This window comes from Salmo salar, chromosome 18 (assembly GCF_965601325.2).
Source record: "Salmo salar chromosome 18, fSalSal1, whole genome shotgun sequence".
Classification (NCBI taxonomy): Eukaryota; Metazoa; Chordata; class Actinopteri; order Salmoniformes; family Salmonidae; genus Salmo; species Salmo salar.
The window spans coordinates 3,746,673-3,769,575 of record NC_138308.1 but is presented as its reverse complement, the minus strand read 5'-3'; the positions used below and the strand labels follow the sequence as shown (position 1 = coordinate 3,769,575).

The 22,903-nt window shown below is 44.1% G+C and overlaps 1 protein-coding gene across 2 annotated transcripts in view; it reads right to left on the bottom strand.

Moving 5' to 3' along the window:
- The window catches only part of wdr11 (WD repeat domain 11), a 236,000-nt gene that overhangs the window by 202,000 nt on the left and 11,097 nt on the right, over positions 1-22,903 (bottom strand). For both annotated transcript variants that reach the window (XM_014154429.3, XM_014154430.3), the window contains exons 2-4: positions 15,682-15,793; positions 11,131-11,284; positions 8,365-8,538 (exon numbers count right to left, since the gene is read on the bottom strand). In XM_014154429.3, the coding sequence (XP_014009904.1) occupies positions 8,365-8,538; positions 11,131-11,284; positions 15,682-15,793 (440 nt within the window). The remainder of the gene's footprint in view (positions 1-8,364; positions 8,539-11,130; positions 11,285-15,681; positions 15,794-22,903) is intronic.

Here is a 22,903-nt window from a genome sequence, read left to right as displayed (position 1 = left end):
GATAGGGAACAGACTAGTAGTGTCGGAAGGTGGGTGAGATTAATGGCTTCTACTTGGCGGTTCAGGAGGAGTCATTTTCCCTTGAAGGCTTTGACAAGGCTGTACAACTGACGTGCAAAAAGGCACATGTAGTTCGGAATTCAGTTCTTTATGAGGGACATAATGTTCACGGTGAAGGCAAAAATCAGCCAACCATTCTTTATCTTGCAGTTGAGGGAAATCCACATATTTTCCTTTCATTTGCAAAAACTCCGCAATCTCCGACTTCAGGTCCCATAACCTTTTAAGCACCTTCCCCAAAATCAGCCATCTCACGTTTGTGTGATAGGGGAGATCTGCACGACCCGACTCTGTCTCTTCCAACAGTGAGACAAACTGCCTGTGGTTTAAAGATTTTGCTCCTATGAAGTTAACCACTTTAGTGACTGTTTACACAACATGGCTCATTTTCAGAACACATTTACAGAGCACCTCCTGATGAATAATGGAATTGAGAAAAGTAATATCCGATTTGGGTTCAACTCAGCTACTTGATCTTGTATCCTTTTTTCCTGTCAAGTTTGGGCACCCATCACTGGTCACACTGGATACCTTTTCAAAACTCAGTCACAGCTTTGCCACACACTTATTAACCTCCACCAATAAATATTTCCCTGTGGTTGTGCTCTTCATTGACTGCACTGAAGCACGCTCCTCTGTAATTTCAAAGTCTGGGGTTTTGCCTCGTAAGAACAACAGCGCAGTGTCACGTGCATCACTGCTCTCATCCAGGACCAAGGAGAAATCCTTCACCTTGTCTTTCAACTGTTGTTTCATATTCTCAGTGATGTCCTCAACACGCCGTGTCACTGTTCATCTTGACAGGGAAACATTTCAAACAGATCTTTCTTGTCGGGGCAAAGTATTGCTGCAGAGTCAATTAAACTTTCTTTAATGAAATCGCCCTCAGCGAATGGCTTGCTATGTTTAGCAATTTTGTGGCTAGCTCTCGCAATTCTGTCGTTTGCTGAAATCAGTTTTGTGAAAAGACCTTGCTGCTTTTGCAACTGAGAAAGCAACTCTTTCGATGCACTTGCCTACTGCTCAGAAGACATATTCCTATATTTCTGTGTCGGGACAAGTTGTAGTCTTTCAAGACAGCGAAGTCCTCTTCGCAGACTAAGCACACAGCTTTCCATGCCACCTCAGTAAAGACATTTTTCGATGTCCACTCTTGCTGGAACACTCTACATTCATTATCTACCTTTTCTTAGAAAAACACATTTTTGCGCAATTTCTAGCTAGCTACTATCTCTAACAGTGACGTGTGTCGTCGGCCTGTCAGTCCTCGTGCAGTTGTTATTTATACGTGCCTTCAAAATAAATGTCCCACAAGCGGTGGGAGTTAAATCATTACACAAAGGCGAGTATTCATTGGGCTCTTCATTTGAATAACAAATACATTTTTCAAAACTTCTCAAAAATGATTTGTGATCTGAGCATGATTCCGCAGGCAGTATTGAATCAGGTTGCGGGCCGCATATGGCACCTGGGCCGGCCTTTGCCCAGGCCTGGGTTAGGAGAACTTAAGCAGCAGGTTAGGAAAAGTGGTAGCTAAAATGCTACAATTGTCTCCAACGCGACTCGAACATATCTAGCTACAACCAGGCCTGCCCGGAGAACAGTCTTGGTTTCCACTAATGCGATGCTGCAAACCCGTGAGGTAGCAACTAACATGCTGACCAGACACGTCACGTGCACAAGCATCACAACAAATTTAGGAAACCATGTTATTCAATTATTGCACCCACACTGCTCACGCACACCAACGAGTGTCTGCATTGCCAAGGCCTAAAATAGAAGTCATTCCTATTTCTGACACAGATCGAGCTGCAAGTCCTGCCTCTCCCATCTCATTGGTTTATAGAAGCAGGAACCCATGTGCCATCTCCAGATTGGTTATACCCACATGGGTGATTGAAAGACGAAATGTTTTGCCGGTTGTCGTGGTAATACTATGAAAGTGTAGATGCCAATCACCATATAAGTTCAAAGATGAAAAAGCCTGGAAAGAGGAGAGATGACTAGAAACGATTCGGTTGGCCGTTTTATGTGTGGATTAATTGTCGGATTAGAGGACCTTGTGCATTTCAGGTAAAATAACAACTCAATGTTTATATCCCAGGACAAATTAGCTTGCAACAGCAAGCTAGCTAAATAGGACAAATTAGCTAGCAAGTGCAATCTAACTAGCTAAATTGCCATACATGTTCAATGCTTTTCGACCTGTCCCAAAATGTATGTCATTGGTTCAGAGTTTGTTTTGATATTTTAACTTGCGTGTCGTGATTGCGTTTGGTGTAGGGTGACAAAATAAATGTATGCACGATAGCGCACGTGCGCAAGCCGGTTTGGGTTCTGTGTAACGGTACAAAGTCAACTAACGAAACGGATACAATTCCAATAAAGGCTATCTGGCTTGAATTAAATTTTGAATTTGGCTTAGAAGTGGCTGAGAACCCAAATATATTGGAGCGTCAATGTTGTCGGAATGTAACGTTAGCTAGCTAGGTAAAAACTGTTGCTAAGACACGAGAGTGGCTAGGTTTAAGTTGTGTCACAGCTCGGTACTCAATGAGGACATGCTGCATTTCTAACTTTTAATGAGACTGTTGGATCTGTAATCGTAATTCTGTCCATCTTCTTCTGTTTCTCCTTCAACAAAAATGAAATATTAGCCTCTTAGCTACCATGTAATTAGTTTGCTATCTTTTATAGCAAACAATGATGGAAAGCTAAGAAAATATTTGTTTTGATTAAATCACCTTTATTGAATATTCTAAAGTGGTCATAATTAATCTTTCTCTGTGGCTCGACTGTCACTTCACAACTTTGTGGAATTTCTTAGCGGTCACTTCAAAAAGCGCCTTTGTGATAATGCTAATAACCAAAAAATTGTTTTAGGAAGACAACTAGTGAATCGATCGCAGTGTCACCTAGTGACCATTTAGGTAATGGAGTTCTCAACTGAGGTGGCAAATTTCGTTCAGGAATACAGATTATTGACGGAGAACAGAAGAGGGGGAAAAAAAAAAAAAAAAAAAAATCACTTTAACACGTGTTGGCCAATCAAAATCCAATACAGACATATCGCCGCCTCTATAACGTAAAAATGTATATTTTTCTGCATATCTAAGCATCTTCTGTTTATCCTCCTGACTGGTGGTTATTTTTTGAAAGACACAAAATATGCTTCTCTGCTAAAATCTGGGTAAAAGATTGAAAGGAATGTGAGTCTTATTCAGTACATTAAGTTATTGCTTGCTTTTCAAAAGTCTACCAACCTTGCCAGCAGGCATGCCAGCTAAGACAGTTAGCCAAGCTAGCTACTCTTACTTGATTGATAGCCTGAAGTTGCTTCTTGGTAGCTAATTATGACATTGGGAACCTATCTGGGCTAGCTAAAGCCAACGTCATAAAATATCTATGTGCCTGGTAGTATTAGACAAAAATACATACATACATACATACATACATACATACATACATACATACATACATACATACATACATACATACATTACATTACATACATACATACATACAGTGGGGCAAAAAAGTATTTAGTCAGCCACCAATTGTGCAAGTTCTCCCACTTAAAAAGATGAGAGAGGCCTGTAATTTTCATCATAGGTACACTTCAATTATGACAGACAAAATGAGAAGAAAAAAAATCCAGAAAATCACATTGTAGGATTTTTTATGAATTTATTTGCAAATTATGGTGGAAAATAAGTATTTGGTCAATAACAAAAGTTTCTCAATACTTTGTTATATACCCTTTGTTGGCAATGACAAAGGTCAAACGTTTTCTGTAAGTCTTCACAAGGTTTTCACACACTGTTGCTGGTATTTTGGCCCATTCCCCCATGCAGATCTCCTCTAGAGCAGTGATGTTTTGGGGCTGTCGCTGGGCAACACGGACTTTCAACTCCCTCCAAAGATTTTCTATGGGGTTGAGATCTGGAGATTGGCTAGGCCACTCCAGGACCTTGAAATGCTTCTTACGAAGCCACTCCTTCATTGCCCGGGCAGTGTGTTTGGGATCATTGTCATGCTGAAAGACCCAGCCAAGTTTCATCCTCAATGCCCTTGCTGATGGGAGGAGGTTTTCACTCAAAATCTCACGATACATGGCCCCATTCATTCTTTCCTTTACACGGATCAGTCGTCCTGGTCCCTTTGCAGAAAAACAGCCACAAAGCATGATGTTTCCACCCCCATGCTTCACAGTAGGTATGGTGTTCTTTAGATGCAACTCAGCATTCTTTGTCCTCCAAACACGACGAGTTGAGTTTTTACCAAAAAGTTCTATTTTGGTTTCATCTGACCATATGACATTCTCCCAATCCTCTTCTGGATCATCCAAATGCTCTCTTGCAAACTTCAGACGGGCCTGGACATGTACTGGCTTAAGCAGGGGGACACGTCTGGTACTGCAGGATTTGAGTCCCTGGCGGCGTAGTGTGTTACTGATGGTAGGCTTTGTTGCTTTGGTCCCAGCTCTCTGCAGGTCATTCATTCACTAGGTGCCCCCGTGTGGTTCTGGGATTTTTGCTCACCGTTCCGAAACATGGATTACCACAGATAACACTGCTACTCCTACTGCTCTCTCTTCGTCTGCCCACGTGTTCTCGCATACCCCTAGAGCATCGAGCCAGCGGGGTGGTGGCACTGGAATCCTCATCTCTCCCAAGTGGACATTCTCTCTTTCTCCCCTGACCCATCTGTCTATCTCCTCATTTGAATTCCATGCTGTCACAGTTACCAGCCCTTTCAAGCTTAACATCCTTATCATTTATCGCCCTCCAGGTTCCCTTGGAGAGTTCATCAATGAGCTTGACGCCTTGATAAGTTCCTTTCCTGAGGATGGCTCACCTCTCACAGTTCTGGGTGACTTTAACCTCCCCACGTCTACCTTTGACTCATTCCTCTCTGCCTCCTTCTTTCCACTCCTCTCCTCTTTTGACCTCACCCTCTCACCTTCCCCCCCTACTCACAAGGCAGGCAATACGCTTGACCTCATCTTTACTAGATGCTGTTCTTCCACTAATCTCATTGCAACTCCCCTCCAAATCTCCGACCACTACCTTGTATCCTTTTCCCGCTTGCTCTCATCCAACACTTCTCACTCTGCCCCTACTCGGATGGTATTGCGCCGTCCCAACCTTCGCTCTCTCTCTCCCGCTACTCTCTCCTCTTCCATCCTATCATCTCTTCCCTCTGCTCAAACCTTCTCCAACCTATCTCCTGATTCTGCCTCCTCAACCCTCCTCTCCTCCCTTTCTGCATCCTTTGATTTTCTCTGTCCCCTATCCTCCAGGCCGGCTCGGTCCTCCCCTCCTGCTCCGTGGCTCGACGACTCACTACGAGCTCACAGAACAAGGCTCCGGGCAGCCGAGCGGAAATGGAGGAAAACTCCCCTCCCTGCGGACCTGGCATCCTTTCACTCACTCCTCTCTACATTCTCCTCTTCTGTCTCTGCTGCTAAAGCCACTTTCTACCACTCTAAATTCCAAGCATCTGCCTCTAACCCTAGGAAGCTCTTTGCTACCTTCTCCTCCCTCCTGAATCCTCCTCCCCCTCCCCCCCCCTCCTCCCTCTCTGCGGATGACATCGTCAACCATTTTGAAAAGAAGGTTGACGATATCCGATCCTCGTTTGCTAAGTCAAACGACACAGCTGGTCCTGCTCACACTGCCCTACCCTGTGCTTTGACCTCTTTCTCCCCTCTCTCTCCAGATGAAATCTCGCGTCTTGTGACTGCCGGCCGCCCAACAACCTGCCCACTTGACCCTATCCCCTCCTCTCTTCTCCAGACCATTTCCGGAGACCTTCTCCCCTTCCTCACCTCGCTCATCAACTCATCCTTGACCGCTGGCTACGTCCCTTCCGTCTTCAAGAGAGCGAGAGTTGCACCCCTTCTGAAAAAACCTACACTCGATCCCTCCGATGTCAACAACTACAGACCAGTATCCCTTCTTTCTTTTCTCTCCAAAACTCTTGAACGTGCCGTCCTTGGCCAGCTCTCCTGCTATCTCTCTCAGAATGACCTTCTTGATCCTAATCAGTCAGGTTTCAAGACTGGGCATTCAACTGAGACTGCTCTTCTCTGTGTCACGGAGGCTCTCCGCACTGCTAAAGCTAACTCTCTCTCCTCTGCTCTCATCCTTCTAGACCTATCTGCTGCCTTTGATACTGTGAACCATCAGATCCTCCTCTCCACCCTCTCCGAGTTGGCATCTCCGGCGCGGCCCACGCTTGGATTGCGTCCTACCTGACAGGTCGCTCTACCAGGTGGCGTGGCGAGAATCTGTCTCCGCACCATGCGCTCTCACCACTGGTGTCCCCCAGGGCTCTGTTCTAGGCCCTCTCCTATTCTCGCTATACACCAAGTCACTTGGCTCTGTCATATCCTCACATGGTCTCTCCTATCATTGCTATGCAGACGACACACAATTAATCTTCTCCTTTCCCCCTTCTGATAACCAGGCGGCGAATCGCATCTCTGCATGTCTGTCAGACATATCAGTGTGGATGACGGATCACCAGCTCAAGCTGAACCTCGGCAAGACGGAGCTGCTCTTCCTCCCGGGGAAGGACTGCCCGTTCCATGATCTTGCCATCACGGTTGACAACTCCCTTGTGTCCTCCTCCCAGAGTGCTAAGAACCTTGGCGTGATCCTGGACAACACCCTGTCGTTCTCCACTAACATCAAGGCGGTGACCCGATCCTGTAGGTTCATGCTCTACAACATTCGCAGAGTACGACCCTGCCTCACACAGGAAGCGGCGCAGGTCCTAATCCAGGCACTTGTCATCTCCCGTCTGGATTACTGCAACTCGCTGTTGGCTGGGCTCCCTGCCTGTGCCATTAAACCCCTACAACTCATCCAGAACGCCGCAGCCCGTCTGGTGTTCAACCTTCCCAAGTTCTCTCACGTCACCCCGCTCCTCCGCTCTCTCCACTGGCTTCCAGTTGAAGCTCGCATCCGCTACAAGACCATGGTGATTGCCTACGGAGCTGTGAAGGGAACGGCACCTCCATACCTTCAGGCTCTGATCAGGCCCTACACCCAAACAAGGGCACTGCGTTCATCCACCACTGGCCTGCTGGCCCCCCTACCTCTGAGGAAGCACAGTTCCCGCTCAGCCCAGTCAAAACTGTTCGCTGCCCTGGCACCCCAATGGTGGAACAAGCTCCCTCACGACGCCAGGACAGCGGAGTCAATCACCACCTTCCGGAGACACCTGAAACCCCACCTCTTTAAGGAATACCTAGGATAGGATAAAGTAATCCTTCTAACCCCCCCTCCCCTTAAAAGATTTAGATGCACTATTGTAAAGTGGTTGTTCCACTGGATATCATAAGGTGAATGCACCAATTTGTGAGTCGCTCTGGATAAGAGCGTCTGCTAAATGACTTAAATGTAATGTAATGTAATGTTCTTGTGATCATTTTGACCCCACGGGGTGAGATCTTGCGTGGAGCCCCAGATCGAGGGAGATTATCAGTGGTCTTGTATGTCTTCCATTTCCTAATAATTGCTCCCACAGTTGATTTCTTCAAACCAAGCTGCTTACCTATTGCAGATTCAGTCTTCCCAGCCTGGTGCAGGTCTACAATTTTGTTTCTGGTGTCCTTTGACAGCTCTTTGGTCTTGGCCATAGTGGAGTTTGGAGTGTGACTGTTTGAGGTTGTGGACAGGTGTCTTTTATACTGATAACAAGTTCAAACAGGTGCCATTAATACAGGTAACGAGTGGAGGACAGAGGAGCCTCTTAAAGAAGAAGTTACAGGTCTGTGAGAGCCAGAAATCTTGCTTGTAGGTGACCAAATACTTATTTTCCACCATAATTTGCAAATAAATTCATTAAAAATCCTAAAATGTGATTTTCTGGATTTTGTTTTCTCATTTTGTCTGTCATAGTTGACATGTACCTATGATGAAAATTACAGGCCTCTCATCTTTTTAAGTGGGAGAACTTGCACAATACATACATGCATAGTATTAGAGAAAAATACATGCATACATACAAATCTGAGACGGCACATGCCACTGTGCCCTTATGCCTGTTTTTTTACATTATTAAATGGACTGTAAATATCTACCACATGATTAACAAAGATTAACTTCCAACTGAAAGAGAAGCTTTCTACAAGCAGGCAGGGAATCTGCTACAAATAACATTTAACCTGTGAGATTAAGGAGTTGGAGTGATTGAAAAAACAGAGATTGACATAGTATGAAAGAGTGAGAGAAAGCAAGACTAGATAAAGAGATCTATAGAACACGGCACAGTAGGTGGGTGATTGCTGCTTACATGCTAGGTTGGATGGATCGAAGGGGTCAAAAGAGAAGGAGAGGATGTTCTCTGCATAGCTCTTCTTCCACAGCTTGGTCCCTGTGTCGCCGTTCCACAGGACTATGTAGTTAGGTGGATGGATGGCCAGGAGAAGATCACGTGAAGCGTCCTGAGTCCACAACCAGTCCATATCTGAGAGCAAGAGGGAAAAGAGCGAGAGAGAGGGAAAAAAAGATTGCGAGCGAGAGAGAGAGAGAGAGAGAGACAGAGGGAAAAAAAGATTGCGAGCGCGCGAGACAGAGAGAGAGAGACAGAGAGAGAGACAGAGACAGAGACAGAGAGAGACAGAGACAGAGACAGAGAGAGAGACAGAGACAGAGACAGAGACAGAGACAGAGACAGAGAGAGACAGAGAGAGAGACAGAGAGAGACAGAGAGAGACAGAGAGAGACAGAGAGAGACAGAGAGAGACAGAGAGAGACAGAGAGAGACAGAGAGAGACAGAGAGAGACAGAGAGAGACAGAGAGAGACAGAGAGAGACAGAGAGAGACAGAGAGAGACAGAGAGAGAAAAAAAAGAGAGCGAGAGGAAAAAGAGCATATAAGATATATTTGAAATAATGTTTGTGGATGAATTTACTTCTGCCAGATAGTCAAAAATGTGATTTTCCTGTGTTTTATATATACAGCGCATTCAGAAAGTAATCAGACTCCTTGACTTTTCCCCACTTTGTTACGTTACACACAGCCTTATTCTAAAATGGATTAAGCAAAACATTTCTCAATCTACACACAACAGCCCATGATGACAATACGCAAACATGTTCAGAAATGTTTGCAAATGTATTAATTGTCCTTGAGTGGCCCAGCCAGAGCCCGGACTTGAATCCGATCAAACATCTCCGGCGACGTAGAACATTGTAAAAATAAAGAAAAACCCTTCAAATGAGTATGGGTCCAAACTTTTGACTGCTAATGTATACACCACACACACACACAGCAGTATTTGGGGAGTTTCTCTCATTCTTCTCTGCAGATCCTCTCAAGCTCTATCAGGTTGGATGGGGAGTGTCGCTGCACAGCTATTTTCAGGTCTCTCCAGAGATGTTCGATTGTATTCAAGTCCGGGCTCTGGCTGGACCACTAAAAGACATTCAGAGACTTGTCCTGCAGCCACTCCTGCGTTGTCTTGGCTGTCTGCTTAGGGTCGTTGTCCTGTTGGAAGGTGACCCTTAGACCTCAGACTGGTGCGGAGTGCTCTGGAGCAGTATCTCTTTGTACTTTGCTACATTTATCTTTCCCTCAATCCTGACTTGCTCCTAGTCCCTGCCACTGCCAAACATCCCCACAGCATGATGCTGCCACCTCCATGCTTCACTGTAGGGGTGGTGCCAGGTTTCCTCCAGATGTGACACTTGGCATTCAGGCCAAAGAGTTCAATCTTTGTTTCATCAGACCAGAGAATCTTGTTTCTCATGGTCAGAGTCTTTAGGTGCCTTTTGGCAAACTCCAAGCAGGCTGTCATGTGCCTTTTACTGAGGAGTGGCTTCTGTCTGGCCTGATTGGTGGAGTGCTACAGAGATGGTTGTCCTTTTGGAAGGTTCTCTCATCTCCACTGAGAAACTCTGGAGCTCTGTCAAAGTGAAAATCAGGTTCTTTGTCACCTCCATGACCAATGCACTTCTCCCCACGATATATCAAGCTGGTCGGGCAGCCAGTTCAAATCAAACTATTTGTCACGAGCCGAATACAAGTGTAGACCTTACCATGAAATACTTACAAGCCCTTAACCAACAGTGCAGTTCAAGAAGAGTTAAGAAAATATTTACCAAATAAACTGAAGTAAAAAATTATAAAAAGTAACATAATAACGAGGCTATATTAGGGGGTACCGGTATTGAGTCAGTGTGCGGGGGTACAGGTTAGAGATAATTTGTGGCCATTCGATTAATTTTTCAGCAGTCTTACGCTTTGGTAAAAGCTGTTAAGGAGCCTTTTGGTCCTAGACTTGGCGCTCCGGTATCGCCTGCCGTGCCGTAGCTGAAAAAAAACAGTCTATGACTTGGGTGAGTGGAGTCTGACAGTTTTATGGGCTTTCGTCTGACACCACCTATTATATTGGTCCTGGATTGCAGGAAGCTTGGCCCCAGTGATGTACTGGGCCGTAAGCACTACCCTCTGCAGCGCCTTACGGTCATATGCCGAGCAGTTGCCACACCAGGCGGTGATGCAACCGGTCAGGATGCTCTCGATGGTGCAGCTGTAGAACCTTTTGAGGATCTGGGGACCCATGCCAAATCTTTTCAGTCTCCTAAGGGGGAAAAGGTTTTGTCATGCCCTCTTCACGACTGTCTTGGTGAGAGTTCTAGGAAGTGTTAGTGGTTCAAAACGGCTTCCATTTAAGAATGATGGACACCACTGTTCTTGGGAACCTTTAATGCTGTAGACATTTTTTGATACTCTTACCCAGAGCTGTGCCTCAACACGATCCTGTCTCGGAACTCTACGGACAATTTCTTCTACCTCATGGCTTGGTTTCAGGGACTAGGATATTTGTCAGCTCAAGAGGATAATAACCTTGCTGAAAAAGAAAAAAAACTATCCCAGGGTTTATGATATATCTAATTTTAATTTATTCATTATTCAAAATGTATGTCAGGGAGGTTTGGCTTAATGTACTTGAAAGGAAATCATTGATACAGGTTGTAATTTCTTGGTCTCTTGCTTTCTCAAAGTTGATGTAATAAATGCAGCAGTGGTCCTTTTCCAAGGTTTGGCTCTCACCCTGGATAGGTTTGGAGTGCTCCTGGATCTCACAGTGGGCCGTGCCACTCACCACATCCCACACGATAATCTTCCCTGCTGAATCGGCAGAGGCCAGCCTCAGAGAGTAGGGCGAGCTCAGGCTGTGGTGGTAGTTCTCCCTGGACCATTTCACCTGCAGGCAGAGAGAGAAAAGGAGAGAGTGGGAGCAGGTGAGATGGTTTAGCCTATTTGAACATAGCTCTCTAGAACACACAATTAAAAACAACCAGAACCCAATTGACTACCAAATTACACATGCTGAACTTTCAAATAAAATTTTACCTGGAAAGGCATATGGCCCTGACAGCTAGAGGAATTAAATGCTAAAACACAGTACTCCTGTGCTGCAGGGTGCCTTATTAAAACCTGGTTTTGGAGAGTGGCTGCATCCCTGATATCCTATATAACCCCCATATATAAAAAAGTTTAAAAAAGTGACAAATTAGAGCCTAATAACTATATGCATCACCCGTAACATGGGGAAACTGTTCTGCTGTATTCTCAATAGCTGAATACAGACCTTCCTCAGTCAGCATAAAAGGCCTTCTACCCAAACGCAGAACAGACCACACACACCTGCATGTTCATCAGAAACGCAGAGGAAAAGTACTTGCATGTTTTGTTGATTATAAAGAATGCTTTTGATTCCATATGGCATGATAGATTATACTGTAAACCTGTCCAAAAAAAATAAGAGGTTTTGGGGGCAAAGTAGGCGACATCATAAAATCAATTTACTCAAACACACATTATTAAAATTAAACAATAAAAGAGAATTTGGCACAGGGGTGGGGGTTTGCTGCCCATATACAAAGTCTTAAACACTGGCCAGTTTAATAAATGGAACTCGTCACTTTAATAACGTTTACATATCTTGCAGTACTCATCTCATATGTATATACTAGAGGTCGACCGATTATGATTTTTTTCAACGCCGATACCGATTATTGGAGGACCCAAAAAAAGCCGATACCAATTAAAAATCGGCAGATTTTTTAACAATACTGAATGAACACTTATTTTAACTTAATATAATACATCAATAAAATATATTTAGCCTCAAATAAATAATGAAACATGTTCTGCTGCCTGCAACATCCTCCAGCATGGAGGGCCGCACAGCCCTCCATGTGCTCGCCAGAGGTAGCCTGACTGCCATTAGGTACCGAGATGAGATCCTCAGACCCCTTGTGAGACCATATGCTGGTGCGGTTGGCCCTGGGTTCCTCCTAATGCAAGACAATGCTAGACCTCATGTGGCTGGAGTGTGTCAGCAGTTCCTGCAAGAGGAAGGCATTGATGCTATGGACTGGCCCGCCCGTTCCCCAGACCTGAATCCAATTGATCACATCTGGGACATCATGTCTCGCTCCATCCACCAACGCCACGTTGCACCACAGACTGTCCAGGAGTTGGCGGATGCTTTAGTCCAGGTCTGGGAGGAGATCCCTCAGGAGACCATCCGCCACCTCATCAGGAGCATGCCCAGGCGTTGTAGGGAGGTCATACAGGCACGTGGAGGCCACACACACTACTGAGCCTCATTTTGACTTGTTTTAAGGACATTACATCAAAGTCGGATCAGCCTGTAGTGTGGTTTTCCACTTTCATTTTGAGTGCGACTCCAAATCCAGACCTCTATGGGTTGATAAATTGGATTTCCATTGATTATTTTTGTGTGATTTTGTTGTCAGCACATTCAACTATGTAAAGAAAAAAGTATTTAATAAGATTATTTCATTCAGATCTAGGATGTGTTATTTTAGTGTTCCCTTTATTTTTTTGAGCTATATATATATATATATAAAATTCAGCAGCAGTACCAGCACGATGATGTATCACATCAAGAACAAACACCCGGGTGCCATCACATTGATGCTAGCGGGGAGACTGATGCGTGCCGTCTGAGGTGATCACACAGTTGTGTAGAATGATTGAGTGTGATGATGCCAATCAGTGTGGTCGAGGGCTTTAGGGGAGTTAATTCGTTACCTTGAGCCAGAGTACTGCATGCCATCACGAGGTACAATAACAAATAGAAATCAAAAAGCACTACCAGGAGAAAAAATATAAGTGCTGAAAGTGAAGCTAGCCACAGCCGTCAAGTTCGCTCTCACAACTGACTGTTGTACTGTGCTGACCACCGAGATCTAAATTACCACGACTTGCCACTTCAGCGACGTTGACTGGGTAATGGAATCAACGGTCCTCCTGACACAGAGTCTATCTGTCAGACACACAGCTGACAACCTCGGGGAGAAGCTGACCAGTGATGTTGAGACGTGGGACATAATGACTGTGTTGGCATGCATCCACGACAACGCACGCAACATTGTGGCTGCCAATTCCCCTGCTTGCGTCCCCTGGGACTCGGTGCCATGCTATGCACGCAGACTTCAACTCCGCATCAACGATGACTTCAATATGTATGTGTCGTATTATTGTTGCTGCTGAGAGACTGGTTAGGCACTTTAACCATAGCCAACTCAGCCACCAAGGCACTAGGAGCCAAGCAAGTCCAAATGCAGCTGCCGCAGCACCACCTGATCCAGTCTTGTAAAGACAGACCGAGTTCCAGCGTGTGGCATGTTTGAGAGGTTGGTGGAGCAGAGACAGCCGTGCTGTTCAACCGGACCGTCACCAAGCTGCAAGAGGCAGAACTCTCGAGCTCCCAGATGATCACTGGCAAATAATGATGGAGATCAAGCCCGTCTTGCCAACCCTGACATGTGCAACCACCATCATGTCATACAAAAGATGTCCATCACCAACATATACCTCATCACATTCAGCCTACTGCAAACATCTTTTCCGTGGAGTGGATAAAAGCAGGAGAGTGTTAGAGTTCAGAAGTCCCTCTGAAAAACGCATGCAGGAATGAATCTATAAAATTAGGCTATATTGTATATAGGCTATTAGCAGCCAATTGTTATTGTCATTGTCTTATTGAAAGTATTAGGAGAAGCAAAACCATAAATTGCACATTTATGAAAAAAATATATTTTTGAAGGATAGGATATGCAAAATCATATAATACTTATTTTATTCTTCACAGGTGGATGCAAAACATCTGACCTTAAATGGCACCTCTCGTCACATTGATGTTGGACCATCGCCACAAGCATCTGCGATTTCTTTTGCCAGCTGAGAGTGACCGCAAAAACAAAGCTGCTCAAGTTGGCGGACTTGGCATCCACTGACACAGATGCGACTGGGTCAAATGGAGAGGCCGCAGCAGCCGAGAGAGTGTGCCCCGCTGCTGCTGACAGAGGGTGACTGATCGAGCCAGGAAGCCTTGGGTCTTCAGAGCCTATTTGGGAGCGCCAACAACGCCATGCTGTTACTCCTTGGTGTGACTACAACCCCGCACTTGAGAGAGAGAGGCAGAAAACAAGGTGGACAACTACTTGAGAGACATTCCCCCCCATCACTCAATGTGAATCCACGTCACTGGTGGAAAGTCAACAGTGCAAGATTCCCAAGGATCGCCACTTTAGCGAGACGCTACAATTTGCTGACAATAGTCCACAATGGGCCTACTGTTAACTGAAAGAAAATGTTAATGTTTTGAAAATGAAATGGAAAAGCAAAATAGCGTTTTTTGTTACTGTTTTGTTGTTAATTTGCAAGAATATGTTGTACAATGTAGCATACATTGTACAATAAGATATTTTTACATTTGGGAAATGAAAGGTTTTACATTTGGCTGCTTCATTTTAATGAAGCTCTTAATGAAAACAGCCGTTACTTGTACGCATGCAATTCACAGAGGAGTCAGAAGTTATCAGCGGAACCATTATTTGATTTAGTCAAGTTTAAATCTGCTATGGTTGCTAAAAAGGAGTAAAAATGTTCAACAAAAAGACTCATTACAACTAAATTATACGTTGATAAATCAAATGTATAAAAATAATGTTGTCCATAAATCAAGACCATACCACCTAAAATAAAATGTAGGCCCTATTAAAACTTCTAAATACAGTATCGAAATAAAAATAACCTTTATTTAACTAGACAAGTCAGTTAAGAACAAATTCTTATTTACAATGACAGCCTACCCCGGCCAAACCCGGACGACGCTGGGTCAATTGTGCACCGCCCTACGGGACTCCAAATCACAGCCGGATGTAACACAGCCTGGATTCGAACCGGGGACTGTAGTGAAGACTTGCACTGAGACCGCTGCGCCACTCGGGAGCTGAAGCAAACTTTATCAGTGGCTTTTTGGCCCAAACACAGTGAAACGTGGCCGAATCTTGCTGACAAAGAGAAAAAGCTTACTCTCACCAAGGTCAGAGAGAACCCACTTTCTTACTTTGGATGATAAATACCACTTCGCTTGAAAACCGACTTTTTACTTAGAACCAGACATGAATATAGTTTACTCCTGCGATAGGTTACATTCACTTTTGCAAATGTAATCTAGGCTACATGCTATGAATTCACTCAAACAACATATTCAAAAAAAGGCAGAGGCTACTTCCTGGGATTTTCCCATTATGATATTGAAAAACCCTGACTGGAACTTACCTTGACCACATTGGCTTTGTGTCTCTCCAGAACCTGGATGGTCTGGGAAGTCTTTGGGTCGATGATGAGGATGCTGGAGTGACATCCCTGGGCTATCAGCCCCTGCCAACCCCTAGAAGAGAAGAGATTTAAAATATAGGAGATATAACTAACCTATCTCGCACAGCAGCAGGGTATACCGTATCCATCAAAGATAAAATGTATATTTTAACCTATCAACAGGGCAGCACACAGCTGCTTGAAAAGTGGGGTCATTACAGCAGCGGCATGTTCTAGGGTGAGACGGTATCCAGATTTTCATATCGTCATATACCAGGATAAATGTATTACCGGCTTAGTACACAAGGTGGCGCCAATGAAATGCAAAAAAAAAAACCCATTGGGCGTCTATTAAAAGAATGCTAAGAAAATGTGCAGTGAGTCCGCTAGCTAAACTTAACAAGCGCAAACCAATTATTTTTTACTTTTTTTTGCAAAGGCAGGCAATCCAGCTCATGAACATACATAAACTCAGCAAAAAAAGAAACACCCTCTCACTGTCAGCTGCGTTTATTTTCAGCAAACTTAACATGTGTAAATATTTGTATGAACATAAGATTCAACAATTGAGAAAAACTGAACAAGTTCCACAGACATGTGACTAACAGAAATGGAAAAATGTGTCCATGATCAAGGGGGGGGGGGCCGTACTCACTACTAGAGGTTGACCGATTAATCGGAATGGCCGATTTCAAGTTTTCATAACAATCGGTAATCAGCATTTTTGGACACCGATTGTAACCGATTACATTGCACTCCACGAGGAGACTGCGTGGCATGCTGACTACCTGTTATGCAAGTGCAGCAAGGAGCCAAGGTAAGTTGCTAGCTAGCATTAAACGTATCTTATAAAAAACAATCAATCTTAACATAATCACTAATTAGCTACACATGGTTGATGATATTACTAGTTTATCTAGCTTGTCCTGCGTTGCATATAATCGATGCGGTGCCTATTAATTTCTCATCGAATCACAGCCTACTTTGCCAAACGGGTGATGATTTAACAAGCGCATTCGCAAAAAAAGCAGTCGTTCCACCAATGTGTACCTAACCATAAACATCAATGCCTTTCTTTAAAATCAACACACATTTATATTTTTAAACCTGCAAATTTAGTTAATATTGACTGCTAACATGAATTTCTTTTAACTAGGGAAATTGTGTCACTTCTCTTGCGTTCCGTACAAGCAGAATCAAGGTATATGCAGCAGTTTGGGCCGCCTGGCTCGTTGCGAACTGTGTGAAGACCATTTCTCTTCCTAACAAAGACCGTAATTAATTTTCCGTATCTCACCGAAAGAACAAACCTTTTGTTTTCGAAATTATGTAGCAGTCTGACTGAGCGGTGATAGGCGGCAGCAGCAGGCTCATAAGCATTCATTCAAACAGCACTTTCCTGCATTTGCCAGCAGCTCGTCGCTGTGCTTCAAGCATTGAGCTGTTTATGACTTCAAGCCTATCAGCTCCCGAGATTACGCTGGTGTAACCGATGTGAAATGGCTAGCTAGTTAACGGGGTGCGCGCTAATTGCGTTTCAATCGGTGACGTCACTCGCTCTGAGACCTTGAAGTAGTTGTTCCCCTTGCTCTGCAAAGGCTGCGGCTTTTGTGGAGCGATGGGTAACGATGCTTCGAAGGTGGCTGTTGTTGATGTGTCCCTGGTTCGAGCCCAGGTAGGGGCGAGGAGAGGGACGGAAGCTATACTGTTACACTGGCAATACTAAAGTGCCTATAAGAACATCCAATAGTCAAAGGTATATGAAATACAAATCGTATAGAGGGAAATAGTCCTATAATAACTACAACCTAAAACTTCTTACCTGGGAATATTGAAGACTCATGTTAAAAGGAACCACCAGCTTTTATATGTTCTCATGTTCTGATCAAGGAACTTAAATGTTAGTTTTTTTTTTACATGGCACGTATTGCACTTTTACTTTCTTCTCCAACACTTTGTTTTTGCATTATTTAAACAAAATTGAACATTTTTCATTATTTATTTGAGGGTAAACTGATTTTATTGATGTATTATATTAAGTTAAAATAAGTGTTCATTGTTCATTCAGTATTGTTGTAATTATAAATATATATAAATAACCGGACGATTAATCTCAATACTTTTTTTGGTCCTCCAATAATTGGCATCGGTATGGAAAAATCATAGTCGGTCGACCTCTAGTCTTAAGCGTCTCACACTACGGACATTGCAATTTATTGCACTGGCCACATCTGCAGTCCTCATGCCTCCTTGCAGCAATGAGATGAGCAGGGACCCTGGGCATCTTTTGTTTGGTCTTTTTCCAGAGTCAGTAGAAAGGCCTCTTTAGTGTCTTAAGTTTGAATTGCATACCGTCTGTAAGCTGTTAGTGTCTTAACGACAGTTCCACAGGTGCAAATTCATTAATTGTTTATGGTTCATTGAACAAGCATGGGAAACAGTGTTTAAACCCTTTACAATGAAGATCTGTGAAGTTATTTGGATTATACAAATTATCTTTGAAAGACAGGGTGCTGAAAAAGGGACGTTTATATGGAGCAGCATGTGTAGGCTACACGCTATGTCGTTGTGAAGATTGCTATGGCAATGGGCCTGCCTGCTCAGAGAAGAGTCAGGAGGAGAAAACAGGTGAGAACGGAGGGGAGAAAAAAAACAAGGACATCAAGATAGATAAAATAAAAAATAGCTGCCACTATCACCTTTATTTAAGTAGGTAGGGTAGTTTAGAACAAGTTGTCATTTACAACTGCGACCTGCCCAAGATAAAGCAAAGCAGTACGACAGAGTTACACATGGAATAAATAAACAAACGTGAAGTCAATAATACAATAGAAAAGAGAGTCTACATACAGTGTGTGCAGATGAGGTAGGATAAGGGAGGTAAGGCAATAAATAGGCTATAGTGGCGAAATAATTACAATATAGCAATTAAACAGTGGAGTGATAGATGTGCAGAAGATTAGTGTGCAAGTAGAGATACTGGGGTGCAAAGGAGCAAAATAAAATAACAGTATGGGGATGAGGTAGCTGGATGGTCTATTTACAGATGGGCTATGAACAGGTGCAGTGATCTGTGAGCTGCTCTGACAGCTGGTGCTTAAAGTTAGTGAGGGAGATATGAGCCTCCAGCTTCAGTAAGTTTTGCAGTTTGTCCCAGTCATTGGCAGCAGAGAACTAGAAGGAAAGGCGGCCAAAGGGGGAATTGGCTTTGGGGATGACCAGTGAAATATACCTGCTGGAGCGCGTGCTACGCGAGGGTGCTGCTATGGTGACCAGTGAGCTGAGATAAGAAGGGGCTTTACCTAGCAAAGACTTATAGATGACCTGGAGCCAGTGGGTTTGGCGACAAATATGAAGCGAGGGCCAGCCAAGGAAAGCATACAGGTAGCAGAGGTGGGTAGTATATGGGGCTTTGGTGAGAAAACGGATGCACTGTGATAGACTGCATCCAATTTTCTGAGTAGAGTGTTGGAGGCTATTTTGTAGATGACGTCGCCGAAGTCGAGGATCGGTAGGATGGTCGGTTTTACGAGGGTATGTTTGGCAGCATGAGTGAAGGATGCTTTGTTTTGAAATAGGAAGCCGATTATAGATTTAATTTTGGATTGTAGATGCTTAATGTGAGTCTGGAAGGAGAGTTTACAGTCTAACCAGCCACCTAGGTATTTGTAGTTGTCCACGTATTCTAAGTCAGAACCGTCCAGAATAGTGATGCTGGACAGGCAGACAGGTGCGGGCAGCGATCGGTTGAAGAGCATGCACTTCGTTTTACTTGTATTTAAGAGCAGTTGGAGGCCACGGAAGGAGAGTTGTATGGCACTGAAGCTCGTGTGGAGGTTAGTTAACACAGTGTCCAAAGAAGTGCCAGAAGTATACAGAATGGTATCGTCTGCATAGAGGTGGATCAGAGAATCTCCAGCAGCAAGAGCGACATCATTGATGTATACAGAGTAGAGTCGGCCCACGAATTGAACCCTGTGGCACCCCCATAGAGACTGCCAGAGGTCCGCACAACAGGCCCTCCAATTTGACACACTGAAGTGTAGTTGGAGAAGTAGTTGGTGAACCAGGCGAGGCAGTCATCTGAGAAACCAAGGCTGTTGAGTCTACCGATAAGAAATGTGGTGATTGACAGAGTTGAAAGCCTTGGCTAGGTCAATGAATACAGCTGCACAGTACTGTTTTTTTTAATAGATGGCGGTTATGATATCGTTTAGGACCCTGAGCGTGGCTGAGGTGCACCCAAGACCAGCTCGGAAACCAGATTGCATAGCGGAGAAGGTAAGGTGGGATTTGAAATGGTTGGTGTTCTGTTAACCTGTTGGGGATAGGGGGCAGTATTTGCACGGCTGGATAAAAAACGTACCCAATTTAATCTGGTTACTACTCCTGCCCAGTAACTAGAATATGCATATAATTATTGGCTTTGGATAGAAAACACCCTAAAGTTTCTAAAACTGTTTGAATGGTGTCTGTGAGTATAACAGAACTCCTATGGCAGGCCAAAACCTGAGAAGATTTCAAGCAGGAAGTGGCCTGTCTGAGAAGTAGTGTTTCATCTTGGCTCTTTTTATTGAAGACTCAGGATCTGTGCAATAACGTGACACTTCCTACGTCTTCCATAGGGTCTCAGAGCCCGGGAAAACGTTGAACGATATCGAGGCAGGCTCTGGCTGAAACACTTTATCGCTTTTGGCAAGTGGCCACTCAGAGTACTATGGGCTTAGGCGCGTGCCCGCTTCGACCGAATGCTTTCTTTTCCTTTGTCTGTTTATCTAAACGCAGATTCCCGGTCGGAATATTATCTCTTTTTTATGAGAAAAATGGCATAAAAAATGATTTTAAACAGCGGTTGACATGCTTCGAAGTACGGTAATGGAATATTTAGAATTCTTTTGTCACGAATTGCGCCATGCTCGTCACCCTTATTTAGCCTTTAGGATAGTGTCTAGAACGCACGAACAAAACGCAGCTGTTTGGATATAACGATGGATTATTTTGGACCAAACCAACATTTGTTATTGAAGTAGAAGTCCTGGGAGTGCATTCTGACGAAGACAACAAAGGTAAGAACATTTTTCTTATAGTAAATCTGACTTTGATGAGTGCTAAACCTGCTGGGTGTCTAAATAGCTAGCCCTGTGATGCCGGGCTATCTACTGAGAATATTGCAAAATGTGCTTTCACCGAAAAGCTATTTTAAAATCGGACATATCGAGTGCATAGAGGAGTTCTGTATCTATAATTCTTAAAACAATTGTTATGCTTTTTGTGAACGTTTATCGTGAGTAATTTAGTAAATTCACCGGCAGCGTTCGGTGGGAATGCTAGTCACATGCTAGTCACATGCTAATGTAAAAAGCTGGTTTTTGATATAAATATGAACTTGATTGAACAAAACATGCATGTATTGTATAACATAATGTCCTAGGGTTGTCATCTGATGAAGATCAAAGGTTAGTGCTACATTTAGCTGTGGTTTGGGTTTGTGTGACATTATATGCTAGCTTGAAAAATGGGTGTCTGATTATTTTTGGCTCGGTACTCTGCTGACATAATCTAATGTTTTGCTTTCGTTGTAAAGCCTTTTTGAAATCGGACAGTGTGGTTAGATTAACGAGAGTCTTATCTTTAAAATGGTGTAAAATAGTCATATGTTTGAAAAATTGAAGTAATAGCATATCAAGGATTTGAATAATGCGCCACGGGATTCAACTGGCTGTTTATTAGGTGGGACGCAAGCGTCCCACCTAGCCCATAGAGGTCAACTTGGCTTCCGAAGACCTTAGAAAGGCAGGGAAGGATAGATATAGGTCTGTAGCAGTGTGGGTCTAGAGTGTCTCCCCCTTTGAAGAGGGGGATGACCGCGGCAGCTTTCTAATCTTTGGGGATCTCAGACAACACGAAAGAGAGATTGAACAGGCTAGTAAATAGGGGTTCCAACAATTCCGGCTGATAATTTTAGAAAGAGGGTCCAGATTGTCTAGCCCGGCTAATTTGTAGGGGTCCAGATTTTGCAGCTCTTTCAGAACATCGGCTATCTGGATTTGGGTGAAGGAGAAATGGGGGAGGCTTGGGCAAGTTGCTGTGGGGGGGTTCAGGGCTGTTAACCGGGGTAGGGGTAGCCAGGTGGAAAGCATGGCCAGCCGTAGAAAAATGCTTCTTAAAATTCTCAATTATCGTGGATTTATCAGTGGTGACAGTATTTCCTAGCCTCAGTGCAGGGGCAGCTGGGAGGAAGTGCTCTTATTCTCCATGGACTTTACAGTGTCCCAGAACTTTTTAGAGTTTGTGCTACAGGATGCAAATTTCTGTTTGAAAAAGCTAGCCTTTGCTTTCCTAACTGCCTGTGTATATTGGTTCCTAACTTCCCTGAAAAGTAGCATATCGTGGGGCTATTCTATGCTAATGCAGTACGCCACAGGATGTTTTTGTGCTTTCAAGGGCAGTCAAGTCTGGAGAGAACAAGGGCTATATCTGTTCCTGGTTAAAAAATTATGGGGCATGCTTATTTAAGATGGTGAGGAAGGCACTTTTAAAGAATAACCAGGCATCCTCTACTGACGGGATGAGGTCAGTATCCTTCCAAGAAACCCGGGCCAGGTTGATTACAAAGGCCTGCTCGTTTTAGTGTTTTAGGGAGCGTTTGACAGTGATGAGGGATGGTTGTTTGACTGCAGGCCCATTACGGACGCAGGCAATGAGGCAGTAATTGCTGAGATCCTGGTTGAAGACAGCAGAGGTGCATTTGGAGGGCAGGTTGGTTAGGATGATATCTATGAGGGTGCCCGTGTTTACGGATTTGGGGTTGTATCTGGTAGGTTCATTGATAATTTGTGTGAGATTGAGGGCATCAAGCTTAGATTGTCGGATGGCCGGGGTATTAAGCATGTCCCAGTTTAGGTCACCTAACAGCACGAGCTCTGACGATAGATGGGGGGCAATCAATTCACATATGGTTTGGGCACAGACCTGGATAGTATGACAGAACTCTGCAGGCTAACACCGCCACCTTTGGCAGTTCTATCTTGTCGGAAAATGTTATAGTTAGGGATGGAAATTTCAGGGTTTTTGGTGGTCTTCCTAAACCAGGATTCAGACACGGCTAGGACATCCGGGTTGGCAGAGTGTGCTAAAGCAGCGAATAAAACAAACTTAGGGAGGAGGCTTCTAATGTTAACAT